Source organism: Scomber scombrus, chromosome 15 (genome assembly GCF_963691925.1).
Source record: "Scomber scombrus chromosome 15, fScoSco1.1, whole genome shotgun sequence".
NCBI classification, from domain to species: Eukaryota; Metazoa; Chordata; class Actinopteri; order Scombriformes; family Scombridae; genus Scomber; species Scomber scombrus.
In genome coordinates, this window is record NC_084984.1 from 22,495,643 (window position 1) to 22,514,139 (window position 18,497).

Here is an 18,497-nt window from a genome sequence, read left to right on the forward strand (position 1 = left end):
AGGGGTATTCACTTTAGCATGGACCTACCAACCTAAATAGCAAAAGATCCAAAGGCAGACCTTAATTGTCTGTGAAAAGAGTCAGACATTTCAAAGTATAGTAACCGTTAGAGCCTGTCAACCACTCTGGCAATTACACCGCCGCAAATATTTAAATGTGTGGTATTGGAGCGGAGTTTCAGAGGAATCATGATGTGCTAAGCAGCTTGGGGGCCGAGACTGAAACATGGATGCGTGGATGGAAAAAAAAAAGACAAGAATTTGTAAGAGCCGGCAGAAACGGAGCCCTCAGCCTTCAGCGATATGTAAACACATCATTTTATTAAAGTCAGGAGTGCCAGGGTATGGCAGAGATTATAAAGGGAACATGGGTTCAGATTGTGTACATGGATTGGGTTACTGTACCTATAGAGGAGAGCAATAACCACTTCCATATGCCTGTCTGAGCATATGGCGCTTTGTCAACATCATCATTTACGGTGAGTGATGGCCGTGGTATTTCAGACAAACAGATGGGGGGAAAAGACAAATTTCTAGGAGGTATTTACTTACAGCACAGTAAAGTACAGCAAAGCATGACAATACCCTAATACTCAAAGCAGGGTTAGACAGGGCAGGGGGTTTAGTTATACACTGGAAAACCAGAAAAACTTTCATATTTCTACTTTCCTCTGAGTGCTTTATGTTACATTCAATGAGTTGCTCCTCTAGAATCACTGCAGGCCTGCTGAGATTCAAACACCTCCTGACAAAGTGTATGGACATACAAATTTTATCTGTCAGAAATACTCGAGTGTGAAAGCACACAGTTTGGAGTTATGTTCCTGAACAAAAATAAGCAGATCACTGAAAGCTTGCCAAATTCCAAAACTGCTATCAGAGACCTTTTATTCAAAACATTTTGGATGTGGATGTCAAAAAAGGTTGAGGCAACGGCTCTGTTAACTTACTGACGTTTTTTTTGTTTAATTTAGAGCAGAGGAGCCGAAAGCTATTCTGCATTTGGCAACACTTCTAAATAAAAGCAGGAGAGAATGGGCATGATAAGGAACTTGTGTTGCAGGAGTTTTTCCAACGCCTCCACAATATCAACTGCTGGGTGGTCGTGGGTGTATGCTACATAAATGTGACATTGTTGTAAGCAGTTGTTATCAACTCTTTACTGATGTCTGGATCCACAGCAAGTGTCCAGAGAAGGAGGAAAGAGAGGCAAACAAAGAGTTTCTGTGTGTGTGCTTTTATCTGTGTGTTCCTCTGGCTAAATTTTAAGTTTGAGGTGCTGACCAGTGACCAATGGTGTTTGCTTGACTGACCACTACTTTGACCAGACCGCTGGAAAAACGTTTTTCTCTGACAGCGAGAGTCAGGATGCAAAATTGGTCACAGGTCCAATTGTGGTGATTCTTGGACTCTCTTCAAAAGTTTCTCCAGTATTATTTCTATTAATGCTTATTAATAGAGCTGCTGTCATTTTTAAAGCAAAAACTGCTTCAATGCTCTTAAATCTGATAATTTGTTGCCTTTCTTTGGTTTGCATTACAGTACATTTCATATTTAGGGGTTTTAGACTGTTGGGTGAACAAAATAAGATATTTGAGGACATCACCTTGGACTCCAACATGTTGTGATGGATGGTGTTCACTATTTTCTGCTTATGTATTGACCAAATGATTAATTAATTAATTGTGAAGAAAAATTTACCGATTAAACAATAATACAAATAATTGTTAATTACAGCCCCATTAAAGACTGAACTATATTTGTCATTGTTATTGTGATATATCCCATTATGGCAAATAATGAATATCTCAGTTCAAATTGTCAGAATATACATTTGGCAGAGCCTTGTCAGCACTCTAGTTAGATGAATGAAGGTTGAGCTGTGTCAGTCTCACTATTGTTTAACTTATGTAACCAAACATATAATATAATAATAGTTTATATTATTATTATATTTATATTATTATTATAATTATTATTATTATATATTATACAATATAGTAAGGAAAGAACCATATGAAGCTTCTGTTCAGTTTTGCTTTATCATTTACCTTACATTTCTTACAACAATGATTTGTTCATGCTGTTTTTTCCCTTATCTCATCCCTCGCTACCAACCACAAGAAATATCACACCTAACCAAAACCTACACATTTGTAATAAGCAGCATGTGTACTCACAAACAAACTACATCTTGTGCAGTATTCCTCTTCTAGTGTTTGTATTACTTTCTATATAGACTGTTACAACAATTAGATGTAAAAGCAAAGATAAGAGAGGAAAGAGAGAATGAGTCCCTGTCCCTGCCTGTGTGCATGCCTGTGTGTGTGTGTGTGTGGGTGTTGTACACATATGAGAAATCATTTACGGTTAGAAAACGTTAGCTCTGGTTTGGCAGTGTGTGACTGTCGACCATTAATGCTTTCTCCATAAACAATTTCCAAAACCCCCAAAAATCACAAAATATTTCTTCCCCATAGACACAGATAACAATGAATAACAGCACATGTATCCCGTTTTCTTCACTACTGTTTCATTTGTAACATCTTTTTGTTGTACCCTATGCATGTAGTTCAGCTTCTTTCAATTATGAATGTATAACATTTCTGCTTTGTATCACATAAAGAAGTTGTTAAACTACAGTTTGATGGATTGCCTTCCAGGAGCAAATAATAGCAAAAAAAAGGAAAAAGACTTATAATTCATGCTATGTTTGTTCTAGAGTTTACCTATCAGTACTTTATCAGTACTTTTTAAAACACTTGCTGTCATCAATCCTAACATGAAGGCTGAGACGTGAGGCTTCCTCAAACACTAAATCACCAGAACACTTTCACATTGGATTCTTGTGATATCTTTTACTTTCCTTTGGCGAAGCACTGCTGGCATTTAACCAGGCAATTTGACAGGAGATAAATTATCATGCATAAACTGTTTTGTTAACTTGTTGTGGCGATAAAACTTATCCCAAGCAAAAAATGAAAACCCTCAACAGTTTTCCACATAGGTCAGTGAGGAATCTGCAGACCAAACCCCTGCAGGCTAATGGGATCATTACTTGGGAGGAGAAATATGTTAGATATGTGGTTGCTCTTTCAAAAAAACACAGAGCTAATTCTTGTCCATCTGATTCTGCTTGAAGTTACGTCGAGATGACTTTCAAGTAATCAGAATTCATCTTAAGCTTACAGCATTACAAAAAGAGTTTCAAAAAAATCCAATTACTTCTTCACTGACAGTTCTGTGCATTATTAGCTAGAAAAGTCTGCACAAATACAAAATGCTGACTAGACAATAGTCATATCCTAAACGTGTATTGACTCTTGTCCTCAGACATGAGATGGTCAACGATTAGACTGCTCTCACAGCTGATTGTAACAGGGAAGCAGAGTACGCTGACATAATGGGCTCCATTGTGGTGTGTGTATGTGTGTGTGTCTGTATATGTGTGTGTGCGTGTGTGTGTGTGTCCTCTGACCCCTCCAGGGATAATTAAGGACACATTTTACCCTGGTCTGTCTTGGGTATGGCTTGGGGGCTGGGGTATGTGTGTGTTTACATGTGTGCATATGTGTGTGTGTGTGTGTGTGTGTGTGTGTGTGTGTGTGTATGTGCATGCACCCTGACGTGCCTCATCCCGTTCCTTGTATACACCGACCCAACCTGCCCTCCGTATGTCTAAGACTAGTGCTCCTGGGCTGACTGGCCATATCACTTTCACTCACCAGCTCACACACACATACGCACACACACGTGCACACACACACACACACACACACACACACGCACACACACATACACCCACAGGCACACACCTTTTAGACCAAGCCCTTGTAAAAGCACCTCCTTAGGGACTTGTCGTGAAATGTACGCCTTGTTAGGGCTTCAGTGTGTGTGTGTGTGTGTGTGTGTGTGTGTGTGTGTGTGTGTGTGTGTGTGTGTGTGTGTGTGTGTGTGTGTGTGTGTGTGTGTGTGTGTGTGTGTGTGTGTGTGTGCGTGTGTGTGTGTGTGTGTGTGTCTGCTTTTCCTCAGCTGTTTCCTGCCAGCTCAGAGACCAACAGACTGTGAAGGCCTCTCTCTTCCTTTCACATTTTAAAGCTTGCTGCTTTACTACTGCGAAAGGACCAAAGAAACTTTGGATGCAGACATTTCTGACAGTGTCATCATAGGGAAAATCTGACTGTTCTGAGTAATTCTGGTGGAACTGATTTCACTTTCCTAAGTGTTAAAGGTTTGCTATGTAGGATTTTCCCTGAAAAAAACAATGTATGGACTTATACAAAAGTAATCCCTCTCAATCGTCACTTATAATTGCACTGCATGTGTGGTGGTGTATTTATCTGCCGAAATCATTCCCTCTGCCTGTATTTTCTTAATGTTTTGCTGTGTTCGGGAAAACTGCTTCTGGGCATCAACCTTTGGGCAGTGGGTGTGTAGCCCCTAGCCAATAACAGCAAAAAGGGTGTGAGGTCGGGACTTGTAGCTTAGTGACCAGTTTACATCGTTGTCCCTGTCTCTCTCTCCTCTGCTTCGTTCTGCTCTCTGTCTCTGTGTCTTGGATGTATAAAGAGCTGCAGGTCTGTGTGTCTGAGCTAAACACACACTGAGCAGAGAGGCCACGGCAAACAGGATGAAGCTCTGCATTCACACAAAATCTGGCAATGTTGCATCTTTCTGCAGGATTAGACGTAGTTGTGGGAATGTTTATTTGTGCTTTAGAATAAAACTGCTATGACATAATCAGGAAATAACATTTTATGTATCTGATTCATGGCTTTGTTCTCGCCAGTGCTGCACACTCTCTTCATTCATTCTCTAGTTTGCTCAACCACCACTGCATATCATACTTTTAAGTTCCCTCCTCTGTAAAAAATATACACTTTATTGACACTTTTATGTGTCAGTGTGTCTAAATCCACTTAGTGAACTTAAAAGTTTACATATTTCAGTCTGGGGTTTGGAGTTTTTTGTGACGTGTTATGAATTGTACTATTTTGTGTCTCTTATGTCCCTTATATATTGTACTAAATAAAACACTCTACTTTGCAAGTCTGTGGTGTTTCAATCAAATTAATGTTGATTTGATTTGAGTATCAAAGTAAGTGAGTAAAAACACATCACATTGATATAAATTAATTAATTAAAAAAATGTTCTTCTATGAGGTAATTTCTTACTGAATGCCTGTTTCCTGGTACCTTGCTACAAACAATGTAACATCAAGATTTAGACATTTGGCAACAATTACCAAAAACTACTTATTCAGGGAGAATGTAATTAACTTGCAGATGTCACTTACACTTTATGCTTCTAGCATTTCCATTACCGTATTTGTTAGGTTTTGCACATAAACACATTTCTGGAATTTAATGTGAGTTTGTAGTGTTACGATAGATGTTTTCTTGGTTTTGTACGTGGGTTGATGTTTGAGGTGAAAGGGGTTGTTTGGCATGACAGCGATATAAAATAAATGAACATTTCTCTTTATCTAAACTAAAAACCTGCCTGTGTAAATGATTACAATATGGCCTCGTCTTCTTTATTAGGTGTGAACAATGCTTTGAATGAACAAACAAACTTCAACGAGACAAGGGCTGTCTTTAGATATACATTGCCCCCACACACACACACCCACACCCACCCACCCACACACACACACACACATTTTCTCCTCATCCTCCCTGTTTTAAATCATGTCTCTTATCAGGAGGCTACTACTGTGAGGTTACTGCATAGTTACAGAGGAATTCAAAGTATTAAACTGACGTTTCTAAAACTATGTGAAAGAATTCAAACAGGCCACATTCCAGTTTCTAGTCAGTCCTGCACTGATAAAGGGATGTTTTATTGAGCATCTGCTTAAGAGAAAGACCCAACACAACTTTGCTGTTTTGGACCCTAAACTGATAAAGACCATCATCTGTAGATCAATGGTTTAAATCTGCTAGCACACTTATCAGTTGCAGAGCTGTTCAACACCAGGTGTCCTGGCTTCAGTGCAATCTACATTACATTACTAACAGCAGCTTCATAATAGCTACGTGCAAATTTCTTAAATAGTGACTAAATTATTGATCAAAGTATCAAAAACAAACTCATTACATTTATATTTATATATCTGAAAGGATCTGCAAAGACTTGCAGATTAGAAAGATGAAGCTAATCAGTGAGTTGCACTTCTCTGATTGGCTGGGGTTTCTATCCCCACTTTCCTAAGTTGTCTTTGTTTTCTCTGTCTTTACATGAATTTGTTAAGCTGCTCAGACTTCTTTGCTGAAGTGCTCTGCTAACAAAGAGAGGAATTTAATTCATTTTGTTGTATGGATAAAAGTAATCTGAGTAATCTGAGTGAGTAGAGACTAGTAGATATAAATGTGATCTTTTTGTCTGACATTTTATCCTGAAACACTAGCGACTGCGGATTTGATATTTTAGTACATTCACGTGAAAGTTGACCTGTGTATATTTTTGACTGAATTTTGACCTGGTGTAGCAGCAGGCAGAAAATGTTGCAGTTTGTATGTAACAGGTTGCTGACAGGTTGTAAAAAAACAAAACAGACTGTATATTGACATCAGCAAAGTTAACGAACACCAACTTTGCAAATGGACAGATGAATTTTATCATTTTATTCTATCCTTTAATTTGTTTATCGGTTAAACTTTTATGCCAATCATTGAACACCAACCTGCTCCAAATGCGAAGAAGAAGCTCTTATCAGGGTGTTCCTCTAGTAGAGCGTTGACCCTCTTGCCCATCCTCTCATTCCTCTTGTAGATCAGTTCCTGCCGGAAGTAGCTGTCTATTTCCTGGGCGGTCACCTGCTCACTGGGTGGCAGTGTCACATTATTGAAGTTAGGGACCTAGGGTTGAAAAGGTGACGATTGAGTCACAAAGGGTGTAGAGGAGAAAAGGCTGGGGAGATTTCATCTGACTTTAAAAAGCTTTCATTTGGGTTGTATATTAAAAAAGACATACATTCTAACCATTCACAATTTGCACTAATTAAATTATGCAAATGATAGTGAAACATTGTTTAAGAATGTCAAAAGATGAAATGTTTGGACTGATGCAGGTTACCAGGGATTGCTTGGCAGAAGAGTATCAAGAGGCACACATGGGAAGCAAAAATTGAGATTAAATGAACCCCAAACTGGAGAAAACAGACAAATAATGAGGAAGAGATGAGCAGAGGGAAAACAAAAGAACCAAATTGGGAATGGTATAGAGAACTTGTGGGTGGGGGGTGAAGGAATAGGTGTGGGGGATGGAAGGTCTATCAGAGGGCTAAGGGTGAACGTAAAGGGTCAAGGGTCGTGTCACTGGGACACTCCCAAAGGTTAAGGGGTCAAGATGACTTTTGGCTTATTAACTAAAAGGAAAGTAGTTTAAGTCTACTGCTAAATAAGATAAGTTAAGTTAAGATGAGATAAGATAAGATTAGATTAGATTAGATAAGATAAAATAAGATGACAATCAGATACTTGGAGGGACTGACCTGTGAGGTGTCATGATTGAAGATGATGGAGTTGAGATCTCCACAGTTGTAGTGCCTGATGAGGTCTTCAGTCGTGTATGGGACCTGTAGGCTTCCTGCCCTTAAAGACTCCTGCTGTAATAATGTCTGGTTCAGGGCAAAGATCACCTAGAATGAGACAACGCCAACCAGTTATTGACCAGTTTATTTTTACCCCGATGGAATACCTATATGCTCCGACGTGTTCATGATAACACATTCAGATCTGCATTAGTCCCTTCTGATTTGTTCACTTAATTTACACATTTTCTTTATGTTTAAGTGACAGAACAATGTTTGAAACTTCTCAAGGAAGTAATGTTTTCAGGTCTGATGAATGGTTATAAATGGAAGTTGTAAGTGACAGCAAACAAGAGTGTGGCTGGTTAAAAATAGACTGTAGCTCCAGTGGAAAGTTGTGTCATCATTTAGCTCAAAGCCACAGCAGTGCTTTGAGCTAAATGCTAACCTCTAAATTGCTCACAATGACAATGCTTGCATGCTGATGTTTAGCAGTATAATCAGTACCAAGTTCACCATCTTTGCAAATGTTAGGGTACTAATAACACTAAACACAATACACAGCTGAGGCTGATGGGACTGTCATTAGTTTCATTAGCTTCCCTGAGGGGATCATGGATCCCTGTAACAAATTTCATGGTAATCCATCCAATAGTCAACACATATCGCTCAAAACCTCAAATATGAGCCTCATGTTGACGCTACACGAAAAGTCTGGAGATCATCAAAGTTATTAGGATACATCATCTGGGAACCATGAATGTCAGCAGCTGATCTTGTGCCAATCCATCCAGTAGATGTGGAAATATTCAATATTTCTGCTGGTGGCACTAGATGAAAAGTCAGAGTATTACGGGCATTGGGATTTATGCACTATGCACCATGAATGTCATGGGAATCCATGACATGGCTGTGACATTTTAGTACCGACAACATGACAGATCATCATCGCCATCTCTAGAGCCATGCTGCTGGCGTGGCTAAAAAATGTGCATGTTTCACATATTTTACACAGGAAACAGTCAACACACAAACTGATAAATTAGGACTAACCAAAAATGTTTAAATTGCTGGCAAAGAAAAAGACGCATCTATGGTCATTTAGATTTCATTATTTCATCACAGCTTTTTTAAGTGACAACAAGCTGTAATGAAATAATGAAACACAGATGTGAATTGGATAAAATGCAGTTGAAATGATTTAGATTTACTGGACAAACTATAAAAGCCAAGGAGACAGTTTGAGGTTTTTCCTGCCAAAGCCTCTCCGCTGTGCTGCAGAGATTCAGCTTTTGTGCAAGCGTGAAATCGGCCAGTGTTTGGTGAGAGGGCCCTGGTGAGCCTGCCGCCTATGATCAGCACCGCGAGGACACACATATGCATACATGCACACAGAAATACACATAAACACACACACCCTGAAGGTCCTAAGGTCTGCACACACAGTAAGCCTTAGACAGACGTGCATGGAAACACTGCCACTCACCTCGGCACATGACACAAACACATGCACACCTTACACTCTGCAAAACGTTTGTATGGTTTATTTGTTTCTCAGTGGGATCAATCCACTGAAGTGAAGATGTGTTTTGTCAGCTGTGGAACTATGTAAATCTGACTAAAGTACGTCTGCATGTTTTTACAATTCAGTCCGCATCTGTGTGCGCATTTGTCTGTGTGTGTGCTTCCATTTGTAGCCTTTTGTGTCAGATTAATTCTTTATTGATATGCATACCCGTACGCCAATCAGGCCAACCCAAGCGGCTGTTTTTTTCATGTTCTGTTTTCTAAGGTGCTCTGATGACACTTTTCCCTCTCGCCTGGCCCATTGTGGGAGCCTCGGTATAGCAGAGGAGAGGAGGAGAGGAGGGCAGCGTGGAGCAGATGCCTTCTTGTCAGGGGACAAAGAACCCCTCCGTCACCCTCTCTTCTCCTCTCCTTTGCGCTCTCTCCAGCTTTCATCGGCCGCGCATCAAAGTGGCGCTCTGCATATGAAAAGGGCCCCGTCTTTATGCCACGCAAATTAGCCTATCGCCGCCCCTCCCCGACTCATTTCACAAAAACACCCTCACATCTGTGCCACGTCCGTGAAGGAAGGCCCTCATCTGCAGGGTCTCCCCTTTTTCTCAGCTCTCTCTTCTCCTCTTTCTCCGCTCGCCGTGCCTTTCAGCCCCTTAAATTATGGCTGTGAAGGGAGAAGGAGGGAGAGGAGGGGGCGAGGATCAGTCATAGCCAGATAAAAAGAAAGAGAGTTGTTTTTTTTTTTTAAAGAGGGGGAGGTTTAGGGAAGGAAAGTGACAGACAGGAAGAAAACACAAACGAGAAAGTGGGGAAGGAAACAGAAAACAGAATCAGAGTGAAGTGCAAGAAAACCTTAACGAATGATTTCTTTCTCTCTGCTGTGATCCTCTTCTGTTAGTGCACTGTGGGTCAGTGGGTGCATTTTCCCACTCGGCTCCTTTCATCAGGTCCCCCTGTTTCTTCTTCTCCTCCACTGCTGCCCCCTATCCCGCCCCCTCCAGCATGCACACACAGACACGCAGACACACCCCTTGCTGATATCAAAGCAAGCGGAGCCAATGAAAGTCAATAATTGTCCTTTGTCATGGAAATGTTCCCTCTTGTTGAGATGGAGTGGGGTGGGTGTGTGCATCCAGAGCAAACATCATCACATTCAGATTCCCACATGTGGAGAGTTTGAGTGTTCAGCGGTCTCGGCTGAAAAAACTCTCGCTCCGGAGTGTGTTGGCTTGGTTTAGGATTTGCAAGAAAAGTGGTAAGCATGCTTAGTAGAGTATCTTTGAGGTGTGGTAACATTAATTACATTTATGAAACGGTGGAACGCTTCCCAACAGTCATAAAAATCATTAGTCTGTTGAGAACTGTAATTACAAAGAAAGATGGCAGCAATTTTGTTTCAAATTGAGTGGAAAGACTGAAAGAACTGGAGCCACTTGTCAACTTGCCAACAGTGGCATCATTAGAAGTGAGGAGTTTCAACCTGTTTCACACAGTTCCACCAAAGAAGAAAACACCCTACGCAACCACCAAACACCATATGTGACAACCACAGTAATGCAGCCCTGAGAGCGGCGGGGTTGTCACTTTTGATTTGAAATTAATCATCACATTAATCACTTGCATGTGTAAATAATTATTTTTCAATCTGTAATGATCTATTAAGATTTAGATTTCACCATTTATAAGCACAATGGGCAATTTGAATGTTTGTCTTTTGCTCTGTGGTGTCATCCTCTATTTATTCAGTAAACTATTGTTATTCTTTGTGAAAATCAGGGATGAAATTTTTGACTATTCATGTTTTAGTTCAAATTAATTCAAACTAGTTGGGTTTAAAACTGACAGTCTCAGCTAGGAGAAACAGCACTTTAAACAGCAAGATAAGATGAAGCTATGCTTCAATTTCATCTTCAGTATATTTCAGCCTCAACACTGTCACCATAATCACCATAAACATAACAAGTAAAGATTAGATAGACTCAGGCATTTAAGTAACAGTGTGTCAGCAACACATTTGTTCTGTATATAAATGTATAGTGTGAACTACAGCCATGAAACTCTTCGGAGGTCCTGTCACACTATGAATCTGGTGTAATGTGAACAGCATGTAAACACTAAGATAAACTCCTTGTAGGGTAAAGCCTCTGGCTAATTGAAGTTATTCTGATTTCAAATGCTGGAGCTGGATTTACAGAGTGTTTCAATAACTTCATTTCCAATTCAGTTTTAATAATAAGCTAAAAGCGCAGCATGTGTGAGTCTGCATGCAACTATCTTTCTGCCTGTGTGTGTTTTTCGTTGCTTTTTTCTTTCTGACTGATTATGTGTGTGAGCAGAAAAGTGTGTGTCTGGGTTGAAACAAGTGTCTCAAAAGTAGCTTGTCCACAGTGTTGACAAACCATGTGCTCAGAGACACACAGACACGCGCACACACACACACACACACACACACACACACACACACACACACACACACACACACACACACACACACACACACACACACACATACGCACAGCACTTGCAGCCAATTGAATAAGCCTTGGCCATCTCCCAAGTACAAATAAAGACTTCCAACAGCTCCTCTGTTTCCTCCTGACTCTGTGATGTTATCAGAGTAATACTCGCTCTCATACACACACACACACACACAGAAGGATACGAGACAGCAGAGGAGAGTAGTCTATGATTTCTTACCAGAAATGAGTGGAGAAAGAAAGAGAAGAAAAAAAACTTGGAAGATAAATGGACTCTCAGTGTTGATGCTATCCGTGAAATCTCAGAGGAGGAGAACAGAGATGAAGGCAAACAGAAATAGACAGAGATAGGCAGTTACTTATGAGTGATGTTATCAGTGACATGTTAGGTGAAGCGGTCAGCCCTAAAACAAGACCTATCAGGAGCACAGGAGCACTGCCCTGATTTTATAGAGCAGTGACTCTGAGACTTCTTTATCAGAAGTGTAGTCCTCAGGTAATCCTACATTTACACACCAACACCTGGTCATCTGACTGCATTGTTTTCTTTTACAGTAACGGTAACTTGTCCTTCATTTTATCTTCCAGGAAAGGTGAGGTAAGGTTTTCACATAACAGCAGCAGATACGGACACACAACTGGTTTAGTTTAGGTCTTCAGGCTGACTGTAACAAACACGGGGTCCAGTAAATATTGAATGAATGCAAATGGACAAAAATGTAATCAATTCCAAAAGCGGCTTTTGTATAGTTATTTCTTGGACGCCAATAAAAATCAACTCTCTTGCCCGTCACTGTTTGACTTCAAAAGGTATCCCTTTCACTTGTTTCCTATTCAGCAGCTTTGGCTGCATCCGCACAAACACAAAGTAATTTGAAAACACAATTTCATGCACCATTTTCTTACAGTTTGCCATCCACCCTGAGATTATAAACAAGGACACAATGCTTTAATTTCTGCGTCCCTTTCCTTCTCTTTTACTTACACCATCTGGTCTGGATTGTTGATGAATAGATGTTTTTGACAAAAGTGATGGGTGGCATGCTCTGCATGCTCCAGTTGGTAAGATTGTAATTGTATTATCATTAATGTTAAATCTGCTAACGAAGGCTAATGGTAATTTCAAGTTTAGAGCATTGGGACACAATTTCGAATTTGTATTCTTCTGTTTTTTAAATGAATATCTAAATGAAAACTGAAGGACTGATCCTGTAGTCAGCTTGGATTTGCAGCTATAAGAATGTATTACAATGGCAGCCAAACATTTCCTGCAGAATGATCCACTTCTCCACCATTTAATTGTACATTCAGTTTGTTTCAAATAATCACCAGCAAATCACTACGTGCTATATGTGCTATTGAACAGCAGCAGCTACCAACGTGGAAGTACCTTAAGGTGCAGTGCGACAGACAGCCACTAGATGTTGGCGCCAAAACATCCCTGACTCCAACTTACTCCCATTAAAAAAGCATAAACTTCCCTCAGGAATACTAAGTTCAATCCTTTTTCATTGTAGTCATCATTAGTCATTATGGTCTCAATCGCTAAATTCAGGCCCTTTAATAAGTGTGCTGGTGGTCATTCTGGAAAGTATTGCTCCGTTAATAAGATTTGAAGATTTGGATACTTTTTTGGCCACTTCTGAGTTTACATTGGATCCACTGGAACCGCTGTGAATCCAAGCTGCCAAGGGAAGCCATCTCCGCAAAAAAGTAAGCTCCCAAAATTTTCCGAACCACCTTTGAAGCCTACAGCTGGTGAGTATTTTAAATTCAATATACATTTCTGGTGGAGTATACTCTTAATATATCGGCGGTACAATCGCCTTGGCTTTTGTGACCATGTGTGAGCATTTTTTTACATACAACAATATAAAAATGTTACTTTTAATGGTAAAAAATGCAGCTAATTGTGAACATGTTTCTTTTAATAACATTTGTAAAGAAATGACTGAGTATCTAATGAGTATACAAGAAAGTATGCAAAAAGTAGTTGCAGTTTCATTCAGCAGGTATTCACTGACGCTCCCCATTCACAGACATGCATAAATCTTTCACCACTGCACAAGTGAGCTTTCACTTTCTGGCTGAAAACCCACCATTTAAACACAGACACACACACACCTGTCAGTTTGAGTTATCTGTATTGTTTCTACACTCTTCTCCCTCTATCCTGCCTCGTCTGCCTCTTTTTCCTCCCCCTGTCTCCCCCTTTTCGCTCCTCCGATACCTCCTTTCAACTCTCCCCGAGCAGGTTTTCTCTTACTTTCCTCTCCCTTTGCCTAACCCTCCACTCTCACTCTCTCCTATCATTCATCCCTCCCTTCTTCTCCTCTTTGATCGTGTACATTCCCCTCCCTCCCTTTCCTGCGATCCCTCCTTCCATCCATCTCTCCCTGCCTCCCTTTTCTCCCACTCTCCTTTGATCCTATACATCCCCTCTATCAGCCAGGTCTTTTAAGATTTGACCCCTGCATTCCTCGGGTCACTAATGACCTCCTCGCTATGTGTGTGTGTTTTTCGTGCATGTAAGTGTGTATACACCTGTACAAGATTAGGCCTTTTCTCTGTGTGTTTGTATGTACATGTATTCGTCCGTCCATACATATGTGAGCATGTGTGTGTGTGTGTTTAAATGCTTCATCATCATGGATTACTGTTGCCTCTGCAGAGCTCAATGTGAACCTTTGAAGATTGCTTTATTAATTTTCCAATACGAGACAAAAGAAAAAGGAAATATGGGCCTAGATGCCTAGATTTTCTACACAGGAGAGAAACAGAAGAAAGAGAGAAAAATGAAAAAAAAAGGGTGAATTTCTCGCCAAGCCGCACAGGGAAAATTCTCCAGGACTATATGATTGACAATAATGATGACCAAAAATTGATTTTCCCCCTCTCTTTGAAAGGAAAATCCATCCTCCAATATAATTGATCCAGTATATCCTATTGCTTTTGATCTTTAACAGTTCAATCAATGAGTGCTGACATGAACAAATCTCTCACAGAGCCAGACAGCTGAGCTCTGTGTGCACACACAAAGTTTCTTTTTTCTTCAAAATCAGCATGAAAAACAAAAATGGTTTTCATTAGACAGGAAATATTTAAACAGGGTTCATTGTGGAATAGACATGGCACTGATATAAAGCGCCAACTCGTTTTTATTTTCATTGATTACTCGGCCAATTACTTTTTCTTATTATTCAGATTATTCAATTAGTCTATATCTACCACCATATCCTGGAGTTCACAGTAACAACCCAAATATAATCGACTTGCAATGATTTAAGAGAAAAAAGAGAAAAGCCATACATCTTCTCATTTAATGACGAACCAGTGAATGTTTTTTGTTGGTATTTTATGTATCCAAGCACCAATTAATTAGTATCTGAATCAATCACTGATGAAACAATGTATCTTTTAAAGCATTGTTCAAGCAAAAACCCCAACATTTGATTGTTCTGTGTTGTTAGAATTGAGTATTTGCTGCTTTTCTCTGTCTTACATTATTGTAAACTAAATATTTTGAGGTTTTGGACTGTTTGACAGACAAAAACAGACATTGGATGATGTCACTTTGTACTGTACCACATTGTGAGCGTCATTTTTCATTGTTTTCTGGTGTTTCATAGACTAAACTATTACTTGATTAATTGAGAAAATATGTTCCCTCTATATTTCACCTGCTGTAGGATACATTTTAAGTTAAAAAATTACTTAATTACTTGATTTGTTATAAACTCATGAATTAACTAACTTATCATTTCAGAGTTTCATCTTCTTTGTAATAAATCACACTCGTCCTCGCTGTTGAGTTTCTCTTAAATGACAGTGAACATTTGCTCAACGAGGATCACACTGCCTGCTCTGAGCCCGGGCAGCAAACACACAAACCACATTTATATGAAGTCGTGAATACAGTTCTACTACTTTCTATCTGTGTGTTCTCTCTCTTCATCTCCATCCAACACTTCTCTCCTCACCCACCTCTTCTCCCTCTCTCTCCCTCTCTCCCTCTCTCTCTCTCTCTTGCTCTCTCGCCCTGTAAAAACATTCTTGCGGGGTACATTTACCTTGGTGCCCGGACACAGCCAAATATTTAGGCTGTCAAAGGGAATCAGCCTCAAACCAAATGGCTGGAGGTCTGTGTTAGTGTGTGTGTGTCTGTGTGTCTGTGTGAGTATTAGCGTGTGTGCGTACTGGGGATTGTGGTGATTGAAATGTCAACTTCTCAAACCCCCCACTCTAGCCTGCCTCACTACACCCTGAACAAGCTGTACATGAGTCCCAACCAACACACCCTTGTTAAAAAAGACATACACGTACACCACATGTTCACACCATTACTGATCACAAATCAATGAAAATTGAAAGAAATATTCCATAAAATAAAGAGTCAGTTATAGTCTGTAAGTAATCAAATGAGTTAACAAAAAAGTAACAATTCTGATTATTGACAATTGATTCATCTTCATTAATCCTTCATTCATTAATCTAGCAAAATGACAAATGTCTAGCTTCTCTACTGTGATGATTTGTTGTTTTTCTTGGCTTCATATCATTGAACACTGAATGAAGGTTTCAGACTGTTGGTCAGACAGAATAAGCATTTTGAAGATGGCACCTTGGCCCCAATTAATCATTAAAAAACCAATCAAAAGAAAAAGAAAAAAAGGAAAAAGTGACAGCTTCGGATGTCTTGTTTTGTCAGTACAGCATCCCCAAATCCAAAGATTTAATATTGTATGACGAAGAAAAACATGAAATTATCACAATTGAGAAGCTGAAAACAGTTTTTTTTGTTTTTTGCAATATAACTAAATGAATAAAAAGGCTAAATGATCAATTTAATTGATTATCAAAAAGATTTGCTGATTCATTTTTCTATCGGTCAACTAATTGCAAACAATTGGGAACACACACACAGTGGTGGCTCCTGTCAGTCACCTACTTTCCCTGCTTTTGCCTTTCTGTCTATCATTCTTCCTTTCTCTCTTTTGCAGACACACACACACACTCTCACACAAAACCCCACAGAGCAGCCAGCCGACCACTCATCAGTCTATCGGTCCACTCAGAAACAACACGAGGGTCTTGAAAACACAGCGAGCCACCGGAAAAACACTCATCAATCTCTACGACTGTCTGTTGACTGAAGGAACACTGTTAATCTGCAGGACAGCGCGAGTCAAAAACAACAGTGCCCATCTGTTTCATGCGGGGATTCAAACCGATACAGCTGTGAGCACTCGCATTGTGTGTGTGTTATCATGCAAACAGGGGAGTAAATTGTATCAAGATTTGCTGCGTTTGCTCATGGAAAAAAGTAGCCACGTTGCAGTCATAACACCATGCATCGACTTTAATTCCAGCAGTGTGCATATGCTCAGCGGCTGAGGTGTTCACAGTTTTCACGCCGCTTCACTGAAAGCAAACAAAATATTCACCATCACCTGAAAGATGGTCTTTAATGTTAGTGAGTGGAGCACATAAATCCCCCTACCAGTATCCTCTTACAGTATGTTAACCTCTTCTCTCAGTTTATTGACACATCTGTTTCTATTATATCTCTCTTTATAGCACACACTTCCAAACACTTCCAAATAAAATGAAGGCTGTATTTCAGTCCTTCAGCTGTCAGCATCAGCCAATAAACATGTATTCACCACTTTTAGCAGGCTTCATACAAACATGCACACACGTAATTTGTGGTGTGAGGTCAGACAGTTTGACCTCTCCACCTCCTCACGATTCGAAGGGTCACTAATGGATTTCCTATACTGGCCGCTTCGTTACTAAGGTCACATAAACAGCACTGCTAAAACCCTTATCCTCATTTTAAATATTGTCTGAAAAGAACTCTGAAGACAGTATGTCTGGTCCAAAATGGACAAAAACTGTTGATTCTTTCATACATGTGAATGTAAAGGAGTACAGCAGTATAATTCTGTGATTCTTCCTACTATGATATCATCGATTTTGCTACAATTGTCCAGAGCAGAAATGCTTTTTTTAATCAAATAATTAGCTTATTAGTCAATTATTTGTTTCATCCATGAAATCCAATCATAATGTCACAATTACCTACAGCCCCAGGTGGTGTCTTTAGACATTCAACCAACAGTGCAAAAGCTAAAGATATTTAATTTACCATCACATGTGACAAAGACAAGCAGCAAATCCTCACAATTTAGGAGCTTGAACTATTAAATATGACATTTTTGTAAAATAGATTCATTGAAACAGTTGCCAATAAATAATCTGCTGATTGATCATTTCAGCTTTAATGTGGTCTAACTTTGGAAATAGACCTCCAAATAAATGTAAATAATGTTGCTTTTCTTGTCAAAGGTTTTCTGAATTAAGTTACAATTATGCAAATTATCAAACCGTGATCTCAGCAATTGGAGATCACATTGAAACTGCAGAAGTGGATGCATTTTGTTTGGTGGTTTATCATTCATAATAGTAACTCAATTAAGATTCCATGCTCTTAATAGCTTCAGTTTGAGATTTTACTGATTTTAGATGAGAAGAGAAACACAATAAATAAACACAGGAGTTCTGACATCAGGAATACAGTTTATCTTCAGACCTGTTTTGAATCAATTTGTAAGGAAACAGCCTTCAGGCTGAAAGACACCAAACTCCCACTACACGGGATGATGGGTATATTTTTGTTAAGACAACATGTCCTCTGCACAGGACAACAAAAACAGCAGACAGTAGTGCCAGAAATAAATCTCCCTCTTTTGACTCTGCAGAAGTCAGATACAGAGAGACAGTAGGAATCAGAAACCCACACTGCGCTATTTACGACTATCTGCATTTCCCTTAAACCACTGGGCCCGGACTCAGAACCAAAGCGCTGCTGGCAAACTAAACTGAAACGGCCGCACGCACACGCCATGCACACAGCCATGCATATTCACATTAATATGCATGTATACCCTTTCCATCAGCTTGC

At 39.7% G+C, this 18,497-nt stretch overlaps 1 protein-coding gene across 1 annotated transcript in view; it reads right to left on the bottom strand.

Annotated features, from left to right (window-relative positions):
* Positions 1-18,497, bottom strand: part of trabd2a (TraB domain containing 2A) — a 62,470-nt gene that overhangs the window by 28,051 nt on the left and 15,922 nt on the right. Inside the window, exons 3-4 of the mRNA XM_062434189.1 lie at positions 7,497-7,643; positions 6,687-6,861 (exon numbers count right to left, since the gene is read on the bottom strand). Of these exons, the coding sequence (XP_062290173.1) occupies positions 6,687-6,861; positions 7,497-7,643 (322 nt within the window). The remainder of the gene's footprint in view (positions 1-6,686; positions 6,862-7,496; positions 7,644-18,497) is intronic.